This window comes from Electrophorus electricus, chromosome 19 (genome assembly GCF_041902795.1).
Source record: "Electrophorus electricus isolate QZ-2024a chromosome 19, ASM4190279v1, whole genome shotgun sequence".
Classification (NCBI taxonomy): Eukaryota; Metazoa; Chordata; class Actinopteri; order Gymnotiformes; family Gymnotidae; genus Electrophorus; species Electrophorus electricus.
Window position 1 is genome coordinate 1,525,001 of NC_137515.1, and position 20,000 is coordinate 1,545,000.

General features: G+C 44.1%; 1 protein-coding gene and 1 long non-coding RNA gene across 4 annotated transcripts in view; both read right to left on the reverse strand.

Annotated features, from left to right (window-relative positions):
- mn1a (MN1 proto-oncogene, transcriptional regulator a) overlaps window positions 1-20,000 on the reverse strand; it is a 72,937-nt gene that overhangs the window by 30,404 nt on the left and 22,533 nt on the right. Inside the window, exons 2-3 of one of the 2 annotated variants that reach the window (XM_081702085.1) lie at window positions 14,241-14,443; window positions 14,038-14,160 (exon numbers count right to left, since the gene is read on the reverse strand). In XM_081702085.1, coding sequence (XP_081558211.1) covers window positions 14,086-14,160; window positions 14,241-14,443 — 278 coding nt within the window. In that variant the 3' untranslated portion in view covers window positions 14,038-14,085. The remainder of the gene's footprint in view (window positions 1-14,037; window positions 14,161-14,240; window positions 14,444-20,000) is intronic. The other variant, XM_081702087.1, reaches the window with a different exon arrangement.
- The window catches only part of LOC145652400 (uncharacterized), a 4,817-nt gene continuing 2,248 nt past the window's right edge, over window positions 17,432-20,000 (reverse strand). Inside the window, exons 2-3 of one of the 2 annotated variants that reach the window (XR_014118682.1) lie at window positions 18,276-18,476; window positions 17,432-18,092 (exon numbers count right to left, since the gene is read on the reverse strand). This is a non-coding gene — a long non-coding RNA (uncharacterized LOC145652400). Of the gene's footprint in view, window positions 18,477-20,000 lie in introns of both variants that reach the window. The other variant, XR_014118681.1, reaches the window with a different exon arrangement.

Genomic DNA, 20,000 nt, shown 5'->3' on the forward strand with positions numbered 1-20,000 from the left:
ATAAAGAAACAGATTAGGAATTGCCTGGGGGAACAGGAAGTAAAGTGGGAGTGGTGCCTAAGGGGACAGGGAGATCGTAGGATGGCTTTGGCCTTGGACGGAAGGTCTGACTGGAGAGATGGAAACAGAGGGGTGCGCTTGCACTTTTGCATTTGGCAGAAACAGTCTTGGAGTGCCTGCATGAATGACATCATCCCAGATCAAATTAGGGATTAAGGAATCAGCATTTAGCACAGGGAAGCAATTATTAGCATTTCCTGGGGCTAAATCGCTTATGCAAGGCTTTCAAAAGCTGATCGATCTTACACAATCAGTGTCCATCAGAGGCGGGGGGCTTTTTACAGTGACAGACCCCTGACCTCTTCCTGAGAGAGAATCGGTGCATAGGCTTGTTTTATGCCTCTACGAGAAAGGAAAACCCAGGGTGTTTAAAAAAAAAAAAAAGAAAGAGGTTTTGACTGTAGAGGATGTACTTTGCTGCTGGTTGCCATACTAACACGGTCCATGAACCAAGTAGAAAGAGAGAGCGAGAGAGAGAGAGAGAGAGCGCCCGCCTTCATAGAAAGATAAGCATCAAGGATGTATTGATTGCATGGAAAGGGGATCAGATGGAAATGGAGAGAGAGAATGAATGAATGAATCACACACACACGTGCACGTACACACATGCGTTCTGTGCTTATTAAATTCCTCTGACAGAGATCAAGGCCCTGATATGTTGATAATTCCGTTGCAGTATGCTGAAAGCCCTCATTAGTTCATGCACAGACATTTGGCATCGAAGATCAAAAAACATCAAAAATGAACCCTACAAAGCCAGGCACAAATGAAACCAGAGGAACCCCCTCGTTGTGCTCCTGTGAATACAGCCCCTCTGGACAACCCCAGAGCCAAGAACACCGGCGAGGGTCGTGCCAGGCTGGCAGAAGAACGCATGGCTCGACCAGCCACACACCTCCCCTCGTCGCCCTCCAGTTCCACGGCCCTCTCAGAAAGACCCAGTTGTTCTGAGATGTCACTCTGCTTCATACCAACAAAGCTTGGAGCTGGGCCAAGAACTGAGGCAGCTATAGAGTCCGGTACTGGAGAAGCGGCCCGTTTCTGGAGCTGCTCAGCTGCTAAACCCGAGGTGTCTCATAGGCATGAGTCACCTCTACTGCAGTAGAGAGAGAGAGAGAGAGAGAGAGAGCACTGTTGGTGAGCTGAGGCAGCAGCATTGCTGGTATAGATGGATGTGGCTGAACAGATGGTTGAAGAAATGAAACAGCTCCATTCCTGTAGGATGTACACACACACTGATTCATCCCCTCATGCAGTGTTGGGAGAAACCGCAGTGGAAAACTCCAGTTTCATTACTATGTACAAAATAAAACTATGTGGCAAAACATGTTTTGAATTCCCGAGTCTTTCAGTTTCTCTAAAGCCACAGACACAGTGACAGAGTTTCTGCTCCCACAGTCATCAGTTCATTTGACGTGACATAAAAACAAATAATCCAACTAGCAAACTAGAATTTAGCAGCCAAAATTCCATTCAGCTGTCAATTCAATTTTTTTTCTACATCAGACAAGAAATGGATCGAATGTGTTATGGAAAACAGCCTGAAAAGTCCAATCCCTCCCAACCACACGCGCGCGCGCGCACACACACACACCTCAGACCTGTGAGAACATGCCATCTCTGCATGCTTCCATTATCGTTCTCTGTGTGCTTTCATCTGAGCACAAGAATACCCCCAAGACAAGCTAAACACGTCAGAGTGAAGTCTAATTCAGATCTATACCATATACGTCATTACGACTACACGACACCACAAGGCCAGCGGAAGGGACAGACTGATTCCCGCTCTGACCACTTCATGCAGCTGATGACTGCACTGTGAAATTCCTCTTAAAAACAGCAAATAACTCGGAATGACGGCGCGTGATCCAGCACTTCCGAGCGCGTGCCGTTACAGATGAGAGGACAAACGGTTCTAAGGCTCGCGGCCTCGTCGAGGGGCACTAAGAGCAGGAGCTCGAGATGTTCCTAGAAACGTTTTGGACTCGTGAAACAGAAGAGGCAAAAAAGAGCCGCTCTCAGATGTCGCAGGAATACACGAATAATGAAATGAATAAGTCAGCAGCTGTTTGCACACGCACAGCACACACCTGCTGAAATGCATCATTAACGACTCTGCAGAGTGCGTGCAAAGCGCTTACTTACGTTTTCCACTTCAACCTTTCAGTTGCTGCCCAAACAATATTTTATATATATATATATATATATATATATATATATATATATATATATATATATATATATATATATATATATATATATATATAAACACAATTTATATAAAATAAAAAAAATATTTAAAAAACCCTCTGGACTCTGTTGCCATCTAGTGGTGCTTAATTAAGTGAATAACAGTGAGCTGAGTAGCAGAAGTGGAAGTCATCCAAACCCACTACGGTGAACAGTACACAAGCTCGTCGTCACACGCCCACCCTAAAGGAGTATGGTAGCGATGCCAAACAGGTGACAGGTGTATGACCGGTACTGTACACGCAAAAAGACTTCATGGTTTTGCAGACTTCACCATCGATCTGGTTATTGTAAGAGTATTAATATACTGCATGAAAGTACTCCTATCTACATGAAAGGCTCGTTACTGAAACACGCTCAGCCGTGGATAACAAACCGCTTTGTATATACGTTTTGTGTTGTGGTGCTTTCAAAACATGACAGGTGGCGTTAATTTATGTAGCCGAACCAGAAAACCGGCCCTGTTTACACTCGGGAGGACTACAAACTTCAGAGCTGGGGTTTTTTTTTTTGCTTGCATTTGAACAGTCTGTGGGTGAGCAGTATCATTAAATATGTTTAACCTTGAACAGAAGTGTGCCAAAATAATGTTTAGTGTCTCAAAGGTTTTCCAGCTAGAGTGCAGCATCAATGTGTATTGTATGGCTTTTATTAGCACGAACCAATAAATCCCCCACAGTTAGAATTTTAGGGCTTCAAACCAAGGCACAGAAGTAACTGACTACAATCTCTTAATCTCGAGGTGTTTGTTACACGAGAAGATGTGAGTCCTTAATTCTGAGGGGAAAGCAGGAAGATCGTTACAATTTTTTTTACCATCTTTGTAAATAGTTGGGCGAAGTCATGGATAAATCTGGAAAAATCCAAACATCAAAACATGTGTCTGAGACAGAAATGCAAATATGTTATCTTGTATTTCAAAGTATTTTTGTCCATGTGATTTTATTGTGTTGGAATTATATTTTGTGTTTGTTCCCTTAATTTAGGATGCACATCGAATAGACAATTTATTGACAGGTTTTGCAGCACCAATTCACACTGAAGACCACGTGAACCTGCTCCAGGTGATGGATGGCAGGTGTTGCTACCCCAGATGTCTACAAGGGAGGATGCTGGCTGGGTTTGGTTGTAGGGGGTGAGTATTGCTTTGGGGACCCTGAGCTTTGTAGCAAACAACTGCACATCCAAACTTCAGGAAGTCCAGCGCTCTGGATGGAACGAATCCCAGCTCTGGTTTTGCATGCTGTCCTACTACAGTATTAAATCCCTATTTTGAGTGTAGTTATCCAGGGGGGGGGGGGTTCAATCACACTTGGGAAAGTTGATAATAATGATAATAATGAATATAATAATAATGAAATGCGTGTCTCCGAGGACATCCTTCAGCCAATCAGATGAAATGCATGTCTCCAAGGACATCCTTCAGCCAATCAGACGACATTGACATTTCTCCTGAGTGCATGCTTCCTGTTTACAAGATGGGCACAGCGTGAGGAGTAGTGAAGCCTATTCGAACATGCAAACATTTAAACATTTAGAAAACAAGTGACTAAACACTCTGTAGGCGAGGGCACAACAGGTGACGTGAAGGACCTCAGTGAACATCTTGAGATTGTGAGTATGTGGAAAACATCAGAACACATACACAACACTGTGCGCTTAAACAGCGTGACAGGAGGAAATCTAAATAATGAACACAGTGCCTTTGATCATTCGTACACTTCCCAGAAAGAGACGTCAGCTCATCTGGCAGGACTGATGGAAGAGCTGCTAACTATGAGCCTGGCAGATGGAGGCCTGAATCAGGAGACAGGACTTCAGCTGGGTTTGACATTTAGATGAAATGCCTTTATATACACACACATTACAGATCTGCTTAAACTAATCAACCACGTTATTAGAATCACTACCTTATTACAAACACCTTGAAGGTGAACTTTTCAGGTGTATTGTGTGTGTGTGTGTGTGTGTGTGTGTGTGTGTGTGTGTGTGTGTGTGTGTGTGTGTGTGTGTGTTTATCCCTTAACCCTTCATCTGATGGCAGATGGACTCCCAGTCCAGCAACAACATCGGTCCATGTCCATGTTAACGTCATGTTGAGAAGGGTCAGTAGTCCAAATAATATCCTGCTAGTGTTGGTCCTGTTGATGAGCTGTGCATGTGAACAGTCTGTAGTACTGGTACACGGTAGCTATTTCTGTGGCTGGCAAATGTGTATAGAAATACATACAAGGTTCAGAAAACAATGTTATTTTTTGAGCAATAAAAATGGAATGTGATAAAATCTGTGTCCAATTCACAGAGAGAAAATATTTCGTTGTACCATTTTTACATCACTAATCTGACAGCATGTTATTTCCAGCACACACACACACACACACACACCACACACACACCCAGCCACCCACATGTGGCCAATAAATCCCCAATTTAGTCGACTCTGAATGGTGATGTATGTTTCTTTAAAACCTGAAGAAACCGTCAACTAGTAATATGGTCTTTATTGTGGTCACTGTGGTCTTTAACGTCCTCTGGTGGCATCTTAAAAATACCACATATTTATCGACTACAGCAGTTTACATTAAATGCTGTAAGTGGGGATACAGCTCCCTCCACCGGCTGAGTCACGATAACCGTCCGCTCCTGGACGACCCAGCGGATCGTGACTCGCGTGGATAACGGGGCCACACACGAGGCCCTAGACTCCCGGGTACGAATGAGCCAGCAGGCAGAAAATATACCAGTGAACAACGGAACAATTCGATTAAAACATATAGCTGTCCTAGTACCTGAAATAAGTTTGATTTACCTACGAATTAGGCACTGAAGTACTGTTTCTTTATTTAGGATTTATTTGCAATCTTGACTCCTTGTCCTGCTTGGTGCCGTTGGTGTGTTAAAGTTCTTTACTGTTCTCAGTACACGTGTGCCTATTAAAAATATAATTGATTTATTTTTGGTCATTTATATTTTATGTTTTGAGCTACTTAGAGATTAAACAGCGATTAGTACATTTCATGGCATTTCCAGTGGAGACATTTTGATTCCTAAAGGTATATTTACGGTTAAAGTGTTTGTGTGAACAATTGTTCTACAACTGTTGAAGAAACATCAGACCCGCTTTTAAAAAGTTCCTTGGTATGAAGGAAGAAGGGCTCACACTGGCTTTCGCCTTGCTTATGCTTCTCTTATTCGCGCATAAACACGCACTGAATAGCTTCACAAAGGTTCGGGGGTTCTGGAAAGTCAGCGGTTTGACACATTATTAATAACATTTTAAAAGTATTAATAAAAACATACTGACAAAATCCAAAATCTCCAAATATGCAATAAGTTATGCTATAAAGAGATTTTTCATAACATCTACATTCCTGTATTTAGAGTATAGACTAATATAGTCCCTCACATGTAAACCCAAGAGCGCACTAAGAGATTTTAAAAGGCCGTGTCGTGGCTCCACAGAGACAAACCTGCGAGGCGTTAGAGAATAAAGGCTTAAACGACTCCTCATAGGGGGGATCTGTACTCTGTAGGTGAGGTTATGAGAATACATGGTGTCTAAACATGTGACAACCTACAGATGCTGTTAAATGGCTAAAAATAAATACATGTAATATCAAGCATTGGCCACCAGGTGGGAATATTGTCCTTCACATAGTAACCCGATGTCTATATTGAATTTAATCATTTAAAAACAAGCAACAGACCATTGTTATTTTGACTGAATAATAAATCTACATTTATTAACTCATCCACACTTCTCCCTGATTTGCAGCAGGACATACGACACAAAAAAACATAAAGAAAGAGTTTTCCATTCCCTGGAAACATGGACTTACTGGAACATACGGGGAGAAGTCAAAGAATGTATGCAAATGGTATCATGAGTTTTACAGTATCTACACGCAGGGTGGGGCATTACTCTATTATTTTTACAGAGGACTGTAAGGGTAGAATGTGTGTGTGTGTGTGTGTGTGTGTGTGTGTGTGTGTGTGTGTGAGTGTGTGTGTGTGTGTGTGTGTGTGTGTGTGTGAGAGTGTGTGTGTGTGTGTGTGTGTGTGTGTGTGTGAGTGTGTGTGTGTGTGTGTGTGTGTGTGTGAGTGTGTGTGTGTGTGAGTGTGTGTGTGTGTGTGTGTGTGTGTGTGTGTGTGTGTGTGTGTGTGTGAGTGAGTGTGTGTGTGTGTGTGTGTGTGTGTGTGTGTGAGTGTGTATGAGATGACTGAAGATCACAGAGCAGAGGAAAGCGGAGGGAATAGAAATGATAATTAAAGTGAGTGAGTGATGACAAGCCTTCTGTTAGAGGTCTTATTGGAGCCAGCAAACCAGAATCCTAATAATGCAGAGACCCACCTCAGCTACCAGCGCTGCCTAACAAGTCCTAATGAATAATGGAGGAGAATATCCCCCCCCAGACACACACACTCTCTCTCTCTCTCTCTCTCTCTCTCTCTCTCTCTCTCTCTCTCTCTCTGCCCTTCAGGGTCTCAGAGACAAGGTCAGTCCATCTTCTTTCCCCAGTTATTAACTGTTACATTTATTTGACTGCTCAAGAGAAGCATGTAAATGGGATTTCATTTTTTGGTGGTAAAAAGGTGAAAATAACTTTGTTAATTTGGCTCTAATTGAATTTGAAGGAGGCTTCTGTGCTAAATGAACTGTTTTTGATTGACTTTGTGCATTGTTAAATACTGTTTTGGTGAGTACAGTGTTAACTTCAGAAAGATCTTAAACCATTACAATGACCAGATTGGTACAGAATAGAAAAGGTTCTGCATTAAACAGATATTTGTTGTGGCAGTCAATACGATCTAAGATACTGAACACAGGTAGCAGTGTGGTTCCTCTTTAACGAGCCTGTAAGCTCTTTAATGAGAAGTCTGTAAACTCTTAAATGAGGAGTGTGTAGACTCTTTAACGAGGAGTCTGCAATCTCTAATCATCTTCAGAAGCTGGATGCTTATGTGGTGGCCCATCAGAGAAAAATTAATCACGCCTATTTTCTGGTAATATTTAATCAGATAAAGTCATATAATAATAACAACACACGACTGGCTTTGTTTGATCAGTATCACTGTGTAAGGAATAAGCTAGCTGCTGTATTAAAAATGTAAAGCCCTGAACGGCAGGTTTGTGAGTCTTTACATCGGGGGCAGAGGGTTAATGCCCTACTTGCAGCAGCTCAGAAAAGCAGCTCACCCATTCGTGCGTGAGCTCACAGATGGCGTACGCTACGGCCGTACGATAACGCCCATCGGTGCACGTTCCACCAGAGGGATGCGGCCGAAGTCCGAGCAGGAGAGAGAGAGAGAGGAGGAGGAGAAGAAGAAGAGCGGAATACATTTCCATAATTTGAGCTGCGCCTGTCTGACTACTCGGACCTGGAGCGGCTTGGTTCTTGCCCTGGCCAGACCTTATCAGCGTGAAGGGCGATCTCATCCTCCCCATCCTTCCCACATCTCTCCTAATCACAGCTTGATTAAATGGGATTCAGGAATGCTTGCTGAATACCTAATGTGCAATGTCCCCCCCCCACACACACACAGTTCCTTCTCTCAGGTCTTGGCTTGAAGACACCACTACATTTTTAGGACTTTATAAAACAATTGGAACTAGCATACAATTATAAAACTGTGACTCTCAGAGTGAAAATGCACAGACGTTTTGCTCTGAGGCAAAATTGCTTTGATGGTCATTAACCAGTGACTTGCTGCAGTTTATCAATCCCGGTTTTGAATCTTTTCTGTACAAACTACTTTTCCTCATTCCCATAAACTATAGTATCCAAACGCTCACTTGTACGACTGTACCCATGTTTCATACTGTACGGAAATGTCTTGAGCAGCAGATTTCTAATGTTTACGTAATTGTCTTTGCAAAGCTGTTCGCCGTGCTGGAATCTTCCATCATTTAAGGCCAGTCATATTCATTCAGATTGCCAGCAGTACGCACCACTGATCCAATTTCATATGATCTTTCAACACCAGCGAGGAGTTAATAGACTTTTGTTTATCGTTCCCATCTATCGCAGTGGGGGTGAGATGATTTCCCCAATAATCCCCCGAGACACACAAGGAGAGACAAGGAGAACAGCAGAGCACGTAAAGAGACGAATGTATGACTAATTAAATAAATTGATTAAAATGACCGAATCAATTGCCTTACAGCCGGCAATAAAGCCGAGGCACTTCATTTAGCGCAGACTTGCACGAGTAAGCATTAAGTGTAGAGTGTGCAGACAACACATCGGAGGGGCGCTTAAAGACATAACGCCCCGCCTCGCCCAGCGCGTCGGCTGCACGCCCGATAGCCTCAGACCTCCGACGGGCTGTCTGCACCTGTGGGCCGCAGTCTGACGGAAGAATCTCAACCACAGTGTTAGGTGTGGAGAACACGTTGCGTCCAAACGAATGCCTTTATCATTTAACCAAAATGGGTTAACAAAAACTGGATTTTTGTTTGCCCATAATTTACAGGAGGACCGTGACTTCGACAGCTGCGATGCGGATTCAAAGGCAGGACGGGCTACGTGACAGGGCCAGCTTTTTTTCCTTTTTCCTGTTTCTTTTCTCCTCCGACAGCCTGTCGGGCTAGTATTGGTCTCGACCACAGCCTAATGTGCTTGTGTCTTTGCTGCTTCAATTCTCTGCCTTTGTTGCTGAAGCGTATCGACCGGCGCTACTCTGGCATTAAACTCGCACAGGTGCCTTCGGAGAACTGGCTTCAACGTCCTCTAACTGGGAACACAAAGGACACCTGACAGAAGAGTGGGGGAGAAGGCCCAGAAACTGCAGCCCATCCTGGAGATGAGCTCTGATCCTGTCTCATGTCATCTATGTGCACGGGGGCTGAAGCAGAAAGACAGAGATCAAAAAACAAATAAATGATAATGAGTAATTAATGCAGTGAAACTGAGTCCCTGAGCCATTTCGCAGGAGTTCCATCACTAAATAATCAATTGGTGTCATTAGCCCAACTGGTGAACCTGCCTAGTGACCTTCTGTTTGACTGCAGTTCATGGCAAACCGCACATATTCAGACACGCATGAGCGAAGGGGTATTGAAATCTTTGCTCAGAACAGAGGTGACACCTACAGAATACTAACGGTTCCCTACTGCAGAAGTATTGAATGAAGTCTGTGACACTGCAGAAGGGAGCCAACGTGTCGAACACTTCTGTGCACAACTTAGGCAAAGTAAGAGTCCTGTCCTTCCTCTAGATGGGGTGTCTAAACCACACTAGTTTATCAATTCGGCATGATGCAGGAATCTTAACTACAGAACTCCGGTATCGCATCGCCTCTCCTGCAAGAGACTTGGGGAGAGCCAGCCGGACAAGGTGAGGTTTAAGACGCTTGTCACTCATCAGTCCTGAGCTGATTGGAGGCTAGCGGATGGGAGCCTTGGGAAGAGATGGCCTCGTCAGTGACGGACCCGCTTACAGGCTGGGTGACCCTGTCCTCGCAACCCTACACATCTAAAGATGTAGTGTCACTGAAAGCTCACGGATAATTAAATATTGATTTTTGGTCCTTGCTCCTACATAAAATTGTCCTGAGCCTCCCAGTAGTAATTCTCATTTTAGGGAGAAATAGGAGTGAGGGAAGAAAGGTGTGAATTGCCCAGCCAGGTCCTATTTCACGTACAGGTGGGATATCTGTATTGTGGTGTATGGGGGGGAACAGAACAGACATTCTCCTTTCTCAGCTATGTCATTATTGCAGCAATGTGACTCTTTGTTTATTCATTTTATTTGTCGAATTTTAATAGCATTATACAAAATCCATATTATTGCATTCTTATGTTTTTTTATTATCATTTTTATTTTGTCTTTTTTACCTTGTTTTTATGTGCAGTGACTTGGTATCTTAAAATATGCATAGAAATAAAATATTATTATTGTTGTTATTATTGTTGTTGTTATTATTATTATTATTATTATTATTATTATCTGTCTCCTAATCTGTCAAAGTCCAGCACTGATAGTGGCTTTAAACAGTTCCTAAAGGTCAGTGGTGTGTCTGAACATGACGGTGGCCTGTCTGATGATGAGAGAGAACTGATAAAATCCATAATTAGAGAATAACACTATAAGAAATTTTCCTCCTGCATTGCCATTTAAAGCATGTTACTGGTCACCTAGCAAACTCCACCTCTGGCCCCAGTTAAAGACGCACATCTCCTAGGCTGTTGGTTGCAGCTTTAGAGTTATTTTTACAGACCGTGACCGGGTACCGTCCGCTTGGAAATGCCAGTCAGAGTTTTAATGAGGGAGTCTGGCTTTGTGACTTGCCTTCATATCTTTTGGCTTGCATGGAAACTTTAAGAGTCTCTGTTCCTAAGAGCCATCTGAATATGGATGAGAGAGAAATTAGTTAAACAGAAGGCTGTCGCATATTCATTAAGTTACCCCCACCCCCAGAACACCATCGTAATATTCATGCTGTTACCATGCAAATCAGCGATAATGAAATGCTGATTACATTTTTTTAATCACAGGGGGACAGGGGGGTTGAACAAACAGCTCTCACTCTGCAACCTCTCTCAAACAATTCACAGCCACAACAAATCAAGTTTTCGCTGAATTCTACAGTGAAGAATCTCTGCTTCCTGAATATAAGAGTTATGGGCTTACTCGTCTCTGCGTAGGGTTGCTTCTGCAAAACTGTTGGAGGTCAGACAGTAGGATCTTATTTGCCAAGTAGTCAGGTTACATTCTTGAGTAAAGTATTCCTTTAACGCAAAGCCAATATTCCAGCGTCTACTGTAGCTCGCGGGGTACAGCAGTAACACCATGGTCATGGGTTCAAGTCCCATGAAGCATGCAAACCATCTTCCTGATAAATCTGTAAGTTGCTCTACATAAGCGCATCCACCAAACCATACTAATGTTAACGACCTCTGACATTCCATTTGCCAAAAACTCCATATGGCCTCAGGGAATCTTTAATTTACTTTAGATTAATAACCATGTGAAGAATGATTTTGTTAACAGAACTGAATGCTGTTGTTTGGGGCAACAGCAGGGTCATTGACAAATGTGGCGCTCAAATCTCAGACGTCCATAAATTCTTGTCATAGGTTCTCAATGCATTTAAACAGCTGACAATTTGACAGTCACTGCTCGATATCACACTGGATTACTCACTTAGCAGGCAGTCCGGTTATTCACGCACACAGTCCTAATAACGCAAACGAAGCCGCTATACGTTATCCCGCAGATGTACAGCCAAAGTACTGCCATCTTCCATCTGTAACATTTTCCAGTATTTCACATTGTTTTTGGAACCCAGTTGGTATTCTAATGCGAACAATCCAAATCTAGATATTTTCACTCGATCTACATATTAACGACGTGTATATATGTAGCCCTGGCGAAACGGGAAAGGCAAAGAGTGAATTGTCTCGCTGTTAGGACAGAATTACTCATGTGTTATTGCTGGCCGAGCGCAGAGCAGATGGGCACGCCATAGTGGGAGTAGGTATGGAAACAATTTCAATCTGAAACTTGGCAGCATTTAACTCGTGCGTATGTTTTGCTTAACGGCAAAAATCATTCGCTTCTTTGCAGAGAAGTGTGTTTATTTATCGCTTGGGGTGGGGGTATAAACTTCCTCGTAGGCTTGACCCTGGGAAAAGTAAACGTGATCTCTTTTTTGTGGGGCTCCGTTTAAGGATTCTGACAGTTTCATCCTCAGACCCAAATGTCCTTAAACTTAGCCTAGGATGTCCACGGCTCTCTTGGAGAGTGATTTTCCAGCACAAAAACCTTAAATTGCCGGGCTGAAGCTTTAACACAGTCGTGGACACGTTTGAACTTCAAAGTCGAGCTGTCCCGGACTATGCCAACCCATTCGGGTCGAATTCATTCAAGCGGTTCCTCTACCCTACGCACGAACACCACTGTAATCTATTAGGGTGCACAGCGTCCGTGCACACTCGTTCCTGGGGCTGCTAGGCTGGACGTGGCCATCTCACTGCTGGTTGTTCCAGCAACACCACGAGACTGCGGCCTCCTCTCCCCGCCGCGGCGATTTCATTTACATGCTAATAAACACCCCGGGCTCCAGCAAGCACGCGGCGTTTGACTTTTATTGTCACTTTGGTCTCCCGCTGTGTTCGGCGGGGAAAGGAGAGGCCACGCACCGGTAATCAACTGTCCGGAGGTGCGCGAGCGGGTGAAAGCGTGCGTTCCGCTCGCGCGCTCTCGAGAAACCTGGAGTTCCACCAGCGAGAGCCATGCGTGCCGATGGCGAGTTGTAGGCATCTGCAGTCATCTCAGACCGTCTGAAGAGCCCTCGGTGAAGACCAAGCTAACGTTACGCTTATCTTCGCTCGCCGCTGCCGGGACCTGCTCGGCTCTCCCAGGCAGCACGTGGCAACCATCAGGGTAACTCTATCTCGGGTGGCCCCTCGCCGGCCGCTTTGATCGCTTCAAATCCAGTGTAAGAAAGCAGGAGCCACTTCGAAAACTCAAATCTTTTTTTTTCTTTCTTTTTTTTTTTAACCACTCGCCTTGGAATGTTAATTCGATCCTTTTTGGGTTATTTGGAGATTTTCAAATTGGAATTAGTGTTGCGTACATTTTTTGAGCTCAACTCTACCAAGCTGCAGGGAGCAGGTGTGAAATTCGAGTCCTACTTATATGTTTGGACCTGCCAGGACAGCCATGGGGGTGGGGTATTCCCCCGGATTGTTCAACATATGCACATGTGCTTTTATTTCAAACCCTTTTACATTTCACAACGCAGTACGATTATTACTAATGGCGTTTATTTATCTGAGCGTTCCCTTTGTCCATATGTTATGGAAAATACGTGAGGACGCCATTCTGATAACCTGACAAAACCACTGTCACCATGTTATCAGCCCGACATCATTTCAGGCCTTAAGGATCCATGAATCCCAGAACACACAGCAGAGGACCATGAAGGCCTGCCACATTGGACAGACTTCCAGAAGAACAAATGCATGCAGCGTCTTTTGCTGCAAACATAATGGAGTAACATAAAAGTTTTAACTGAAAAAAGGGATTTATGACAAGTACTGCAACAATGGAGTGAATAGTGTAACCAAAAAAAATAAATAAAATTGCATAATTTAATCAGAAATAAGAAGAAAATTGTGTGAATGTGGTATTTTTGGTTGTACTATCAGTCTATCAGCCCACGCAGGTTTGGTGTCTAGAGTTTGTTGGTTCGGTTTTGCCCCTGAGCTACGAGGCAGAGACGTTTTACCCATCATGCTGCGTCTTCAGCCTGCACACCAAACCATCACACGCCACAACAGCTTCTCAACCACTCAGGTCATTTCGAAAAGACTTGCTCAAGTGGTTTCTGGAAATGTACATCCAACAGCCCGATGCAGGTAAAAACCGTGATTTTGGTGGGAAAATAAGATGCGTTCAGCAGCAGGCAGACAGTTTCTACTGAAATCACTATACAAAAAAAATAAATAAAATAAAATAGCAACCTCTTAAACAAACTGAAGGATGTGAACAAATCAAATAACTGAAAAAATACAAAGTCTGTGTCTGATTTTCTCTTGCATGAATTCTTGGCTAAAAAAACACTGGAGGTAATTGCTTTTAAGTGCATAATACATGATAGTTTTATGGATGGTACAAAAATATTCTGGCCAGTAAAATAGTTTTCAGTTTATCCTCCATTAGCTGCCATTAGCAGAAATGAAACGGTTCATTTTGGCTCGTGGTTGCACATATACATTACCATTGTTCAGGGATCAAACAGACGCCTGTTACTGGCTGACAGAAGAGTTCACTCCTCGTGGCACAGGTGACAGCCAGCTGAAAATGTGTTTACTTGGAAGAGGCTCACGGGCTTCGTTTCTGCCTAAATGGAAATACAAACATTGATTTAAAACATCGGTTCAGGTGCTGATAGGATAATGTCAGGTGCTAATGTATCTTTACCACGTGGGTTTTCGGTGGAAGCAGTGGGGTGAACGCGGCGTGTCCTTTCAGAGTCAGCCAAGTCAGGCTGCGACATCGACTCCGCGTATGAGTTGGAATTGGTTTGTGGACGCCTGCATCTTTATTGTGCACAATCTTAATCACTCCAGGCTCCCACGAGCCGACCGGGGGGGACGTGGGTGAAGTCACCTTGCCTTGGCTTTCTGCAGCGTGCAGGAATTACAGACGGAGCAGGTGAAGGTGGGCAGAGGAATGCTAATGAAGCCGCTGCCTGCTCATGCCACTTTCGGTTGGGAAACAAAGGAAGCAGAGACAACAACATGGAGCGCAAATACAAACGCAGCAGCAAGCTGAAACCAAAAAGCCGGCAGAGATACGGATGGGCATGCGACGGCGAGGGCAGGCGTCTGGAGAGACGGTTATTATTCCAGAGGCGTGCAGCAAGAGAAAGGATTAATGTACTCTGATGCCTAATATTCCACAGAACAATTAATTTGCCTCTAGTTTTGTCACGCTTGAGATTTAAGTGCTAGAACCGATCGATGCTTGCTGGCACTAATACAATCACTGCAGGACTGCCTTGGCTAAGGAGCGCACTCCAGTTACCGCGTGCTTTTCTCCTGCAGTTCCTGTGTCACAGCAGGACATGATACACACACATTCCAGCTCCAGGATGCCTCACGCGCGCCCATCCACCCACCAGCCCTCTAACACACACACACACACACACACACCCACCCACCCACCCCATTAGGCCACGACACTTTTGGTAACAACAGGGGGCGTAGGTGTAACAGCGTGTCTCCAGTGAGTCCCAGGCGCGTTATAGTAGATTTGAGGGTGTCCCTGGTGAAGGTAACTGTACATTTGTTCTGTGTGGAAGCCATAGCTGGATCTCCAACCTCTCTCATCAAAGGGGAACAGGAGAGACACAAGGGCCTGAGAAACTTATGAAAGAGACCCATGCGCAACCATTCATGCCTTGCTTGTAGGTTTCCAGCAGTTTTAGCACAAGCCACATAGGATCGGTATTAAAGATGTGACTAAGCTCAAAGCTTATCTAAGTTAATGTATGGAATATTTACTATTTTTGTAAAATATGTCACGGCTTCAGTTGAGCACTTTCATACAAACATAACTTTTAGCTTTTCACTATAACTTTTGTAATTCATAAAAATTCTTAATAATATTTTAATTCAGTTCTAAAAATTGAGATACCGAGGGAGTCACTGGGCTCTGGGGAAGTCGGGAAGGAACAGGAGCCAAAACACACATAACAGTGTCTGTCCTGCAGTAGACGTCCAGCGCTGCTAAAAGCTCGCATGTCCTGCAAGGCTCCAGTGGTTTGATAAGTGAAAGGAAAACGCGTGGTGTACACGAGATGCTCCTCCAAACCCTGGACCCCTGCTGCCTGTCATCTGACCATCTGATTATCCTCCTGTTAAAGGTCTATGTACATGTTACACGATAAACCAATATACCGATTGATTTTATACTGAACTCATCCTTTCTCCAAACGACACAAACATATCATCATAAAACATTACATTATATCTATGAAGACAACACTTCAAACTAAAATGAAACACACTTTAATTAATTTTGTGTTTTGTAAACATGCATGACATATATACTTGTTAAATGTATGTGTACACTGCATGAACAATTACCATGTCAACTATCATGAGAATCATGGCTCATGTTCTGCTCATTATTTCTGTGCATATTATCAGCTTTTAACCATCTAAACCAGAATGTTAACTGGGTATCATTATTTTCAGATGAAGTTTAATGTTTAATGAGGGAGGGTGTGGCTTAAAGTAATTAACACCTATATAAGTTGTGCATAATTATTAGGCAGCTTCTTCACCTCAGGAAAATGGGCCAAACAGATATTTAACTGAAGATGAAAAGTCAGAAGCAATGAAAAGCCGATCATCTACCGAGGTGTGATTACCGGCCAATCAAACGCACTGCTATGAATATTCAACAGGGCTGCAAAAAAGCGTGGAGAAGAAAAGGTGCAAGTTGACTGCAAAAGACTTGGGAACCTGTTACCAGGAATTTCTTAGCCTCCAGATCGGAACTGCAACCTTCCAGGAATGTCCGGAAGAACAAAGTGTCAAGATTCCCAAGTCGATGTGTCACGTCTGGGCCAAAAAATACCTGAAGACCACAATCTGAAAGGTTTTATAGACAGATGAAATGAGAGTGACTCTAGATGGACCAGAATAGGGCAGGGCACACGGCTGGTTCCGTAATGGGTACAGAGCACCAGTTCAAACAAGGCACCAGTGATGTAAGTGGGTACTGCTCTGGGCTGGAGTCGTTTATGGTGAACTAGCTGGACTCTCAAGCCAGTGTCTAGAAGACACTTTCTCCAAGCAGCAGTACAAGAAGACGTCAGCAGCATTTGAGAAGCCCGCATGCGATCTTCACAATCATCGCATACACGCTGCTGGGTTAAACAGCGACATCAAAGACGACCAAATGATGACCGAGCCTCCTTCCCTCGATTGACATCACATACCGAGAACTTCTGGGCCTTTCTCAACCGTGAGATTTACAGTGAGGGAAGACAGTTCACTTCTTTGAACATCATTTGGGTGGCTGCCTCAGCTAAAACTGATTGTGACCAGATTAAGAATCTGACAGATTCAGTGGCTGGAAGGCAGATAGTGGTTACGGAAAAGAAAGGTGGTTATAGTCATCACTGAAAAGTTTTGAAGGGCCAAAAATGTTATATTAAATGATACTTTAAGACTGAAGAACAGCTAGAAAAAGTATTTGAAATTTAGGCTAATTGTGCAAATTTAGTTTACTAAAAACTGTGCTTACTAATCTCCCCAGAGACGGACAAATCTGTTTACTAAACATTCTATTTTGATGTGAAACCTTTTGGCTCAACCAAGACCATTGTGTTTGTTCAGCAATGAAAGCCAGTTGAGAGTCCCCACCTGCAGGAGGAATCAAGACTCTGAAGGATCCTCTGTTTAAGCTGCAGCTTCATCCACTAAGTGTGCGTTGGGGGGCGTCTGGGTTGCTGTGTCATAAATAGAGATTTCAGACGGGGTTGGGAGGCTGTTGTCAGATCGTGGGCAAGTCTGCCTGTCTGCTTTGCCGCATGTTGGCCTGCCTCCAGGATCTGTTGCATAAGTACCAGGCAGGACATGATGTAAGTTTGTTCATGAGAGAGTAGCTTTATTTATACACAAGAGCAGCACATGCAGTTCACAATGGAGGACAGGCTGTGCCCAGCTGACTCGCGGACCAAAGGCAGCACATCCGTGACTGAAGCAGAAAGGATCCGTGGTCTCAGGGCCTGGCCAGATCGCACGTCTTCATCTTCTTCTATTCAGATTTTATTTGTTCTACTGGCATGCACACAGTCTATGTTTTGTTTCTGGGGTGAGCAAACAGCAAACATATGAACACATTAGAGGAAAGTGAACCGACAGCCGTTAATCCTGTTGAAATAGCCTCTCCGGCAATGCTGCGACAACGCTCCAGCAACGCTCCGGAAACTCTCAGCCTTGGCTGCAAATATCCAAGGAAGAGGAACATCAGCAGCAGCAACTACTGTTAATCAAAAACTCTAAGGATATCTCAGGTGTACCTTTAAAAAATAAAACTTAAAATACATTTATATTTACGGCATTTAGCAGACAGCAAAACTTAAAATACTGGCATAAAAGATGTAAGTGTGCAGTGTTTTTGTCTGCTGGAGTATTCTGGAGTATTCCGCTGGAGTTCTGTTTACCTTGCTCCAGTCTTGATAATCAGCCATACGCCTGGTGCGGGTGTGGTAGAGCTGGTAGAAGCCGAGAGGGCGAGTAGGAACCGATAGGAACGCTTGGGGAAGAGCATGGGCATCACGCCTTCTGTATCTTAAACTCTCTAATAAGCTTATGCAAATGAATATATGCATATATGCAAATTAACAACAGCAAGCAAACTTAACCAAGGACTTGTGCAAGCTGCACTCTAGCATGGGTCACACAGGAAGATGAGATCATGAGCAGATAAGGGCAATACCTGCCTGAGCTGGAATGCCAGCACTGAGCATCCATGGGTACCATGCCAGGGCTGTCAGTGGGCACTGGGGTAATGATCAGAGAAAACGGAGGGCGGAACGCTCAGGTCTCGGGTCGCGGCGCTCTTCAGGCAGACCAAAGCCGCACCAAGCTTAGCTCGTCCGAAAAGGACGAACCCAGACGGTAGCATCTGTACGCACGGCTGGGTGGATGGGACATGGGTTAGCGATGCATGTAGAGGTGTCAAATCAACACTTTTTTTCTTTCCTTTTTCTTAAAGGTCACAGAGTGTGCCTTCACAAGCCTCAAGCCAACTTAGGAGTTAATTGTTATTGCACAATGACTGTTTTTTCCCCGTCCATATGTTAAGTGTGTGTGTCTGTTTAAGGTTTAGGAATTCTCTGTTCTCATGATTATATTGCGAGGTATAATTGCTTGCACATGGCAGCCATTTTCAATGGCTGAGATGAAATCACAGTTTGGAAATGAGAGAAAGAAACCGAGAGAGAGAGAGAGAGAGAGAGAGAAAGAGAGAGAGAGAGAGAGAGAGAGAGAGAGAGAGAAAGAGAAAGTCAGACCGAGAGAGAGAGGGAGGCTCAAATCCTCCCACATTCCTTGGCTCCCCTCTCAACAGCATCTTGAGAGGTCAGGGGTCGTCGCTGGGGGTGGGGGATCAGTGCGATCAGACACAGGAGTATTGTTTCAAAAAAGCGGGAGACATTAGGAGGCAGTCTGCACCGTGAATCTCGCCGGATCAAAAAGCTTGTGTTAAGCTGACGAAATTCCTCCCTGCCTCAGACTTACCATCTTAACTTCCTAAGCAATCAAGCATTTTACAGGACCCATTTGGATAGAATCAATCCCCAGGCCTGTGTTCCAGCCTGTCTCCTCTTTGAAACAGGGTTATGCCCTAAATACCCCTCAGCCTGCCCCACACTGGAGAAGCAAGAAAGTGGGTTTAATCTGGTGAAATTCCATATGGGCACTGTGAACTCTGCAGAGCAAAGGAGTTTAAAGACCATTTTAAAGACCATTTTAAAGACCAATGCTGTATTACTCCTGGAACCTGACTAATATTGACTCAGAGATCAGATCCCAAATCCAATTCAGTACATTAATATCTCACATATTCGGAGAAAAAGATAGAAACAGAAAACTCATTTTTAAATGCATTTGAGTCAATGCTTCACAGTAATGAATTCTACTGAAATCATTTGCCTTAACTACACACAGACGTCTTGGCACACTTAGTGTCACATGGCTGGAGCTGCTAAAATGAGTTGTTTTGTCATTTTTTTATTCTGTGCTAGTTTTCTGTGTATTATAGTGCCCTGCCAAACTGTCCACACTCCTGATGACCGCATGGTTCCCCCCCTGCAGGACGTTCCTGTTCCTGTCCTGCTGTGCAGAGGCCTCCGAGTTCTTCCTGTTCACTTCTCTGCTGCAGCCGGGGGGGGGGGGGGGGGGGGCACAGGGAGCCCAGTGAAGGGCCCCGGGAGGAGATGCAGGGACCGAGCATGGACACACTTCTCATCCCCCACTGTTCTATCCCGAGTCTCGTCATGTCCTCAGCTAGCGCTCTGTGGGCTGTTCTCATAACAGTCTTCGCGGCAGCCTAGTGCTGGAAATTTGATTTTATTATTATTATTTTAAATACTAAAGGAATATCCATCTATGACAGTTAAAGAAGAATATTTCAGCAAGACGAGCTGATATGAACTGCAAA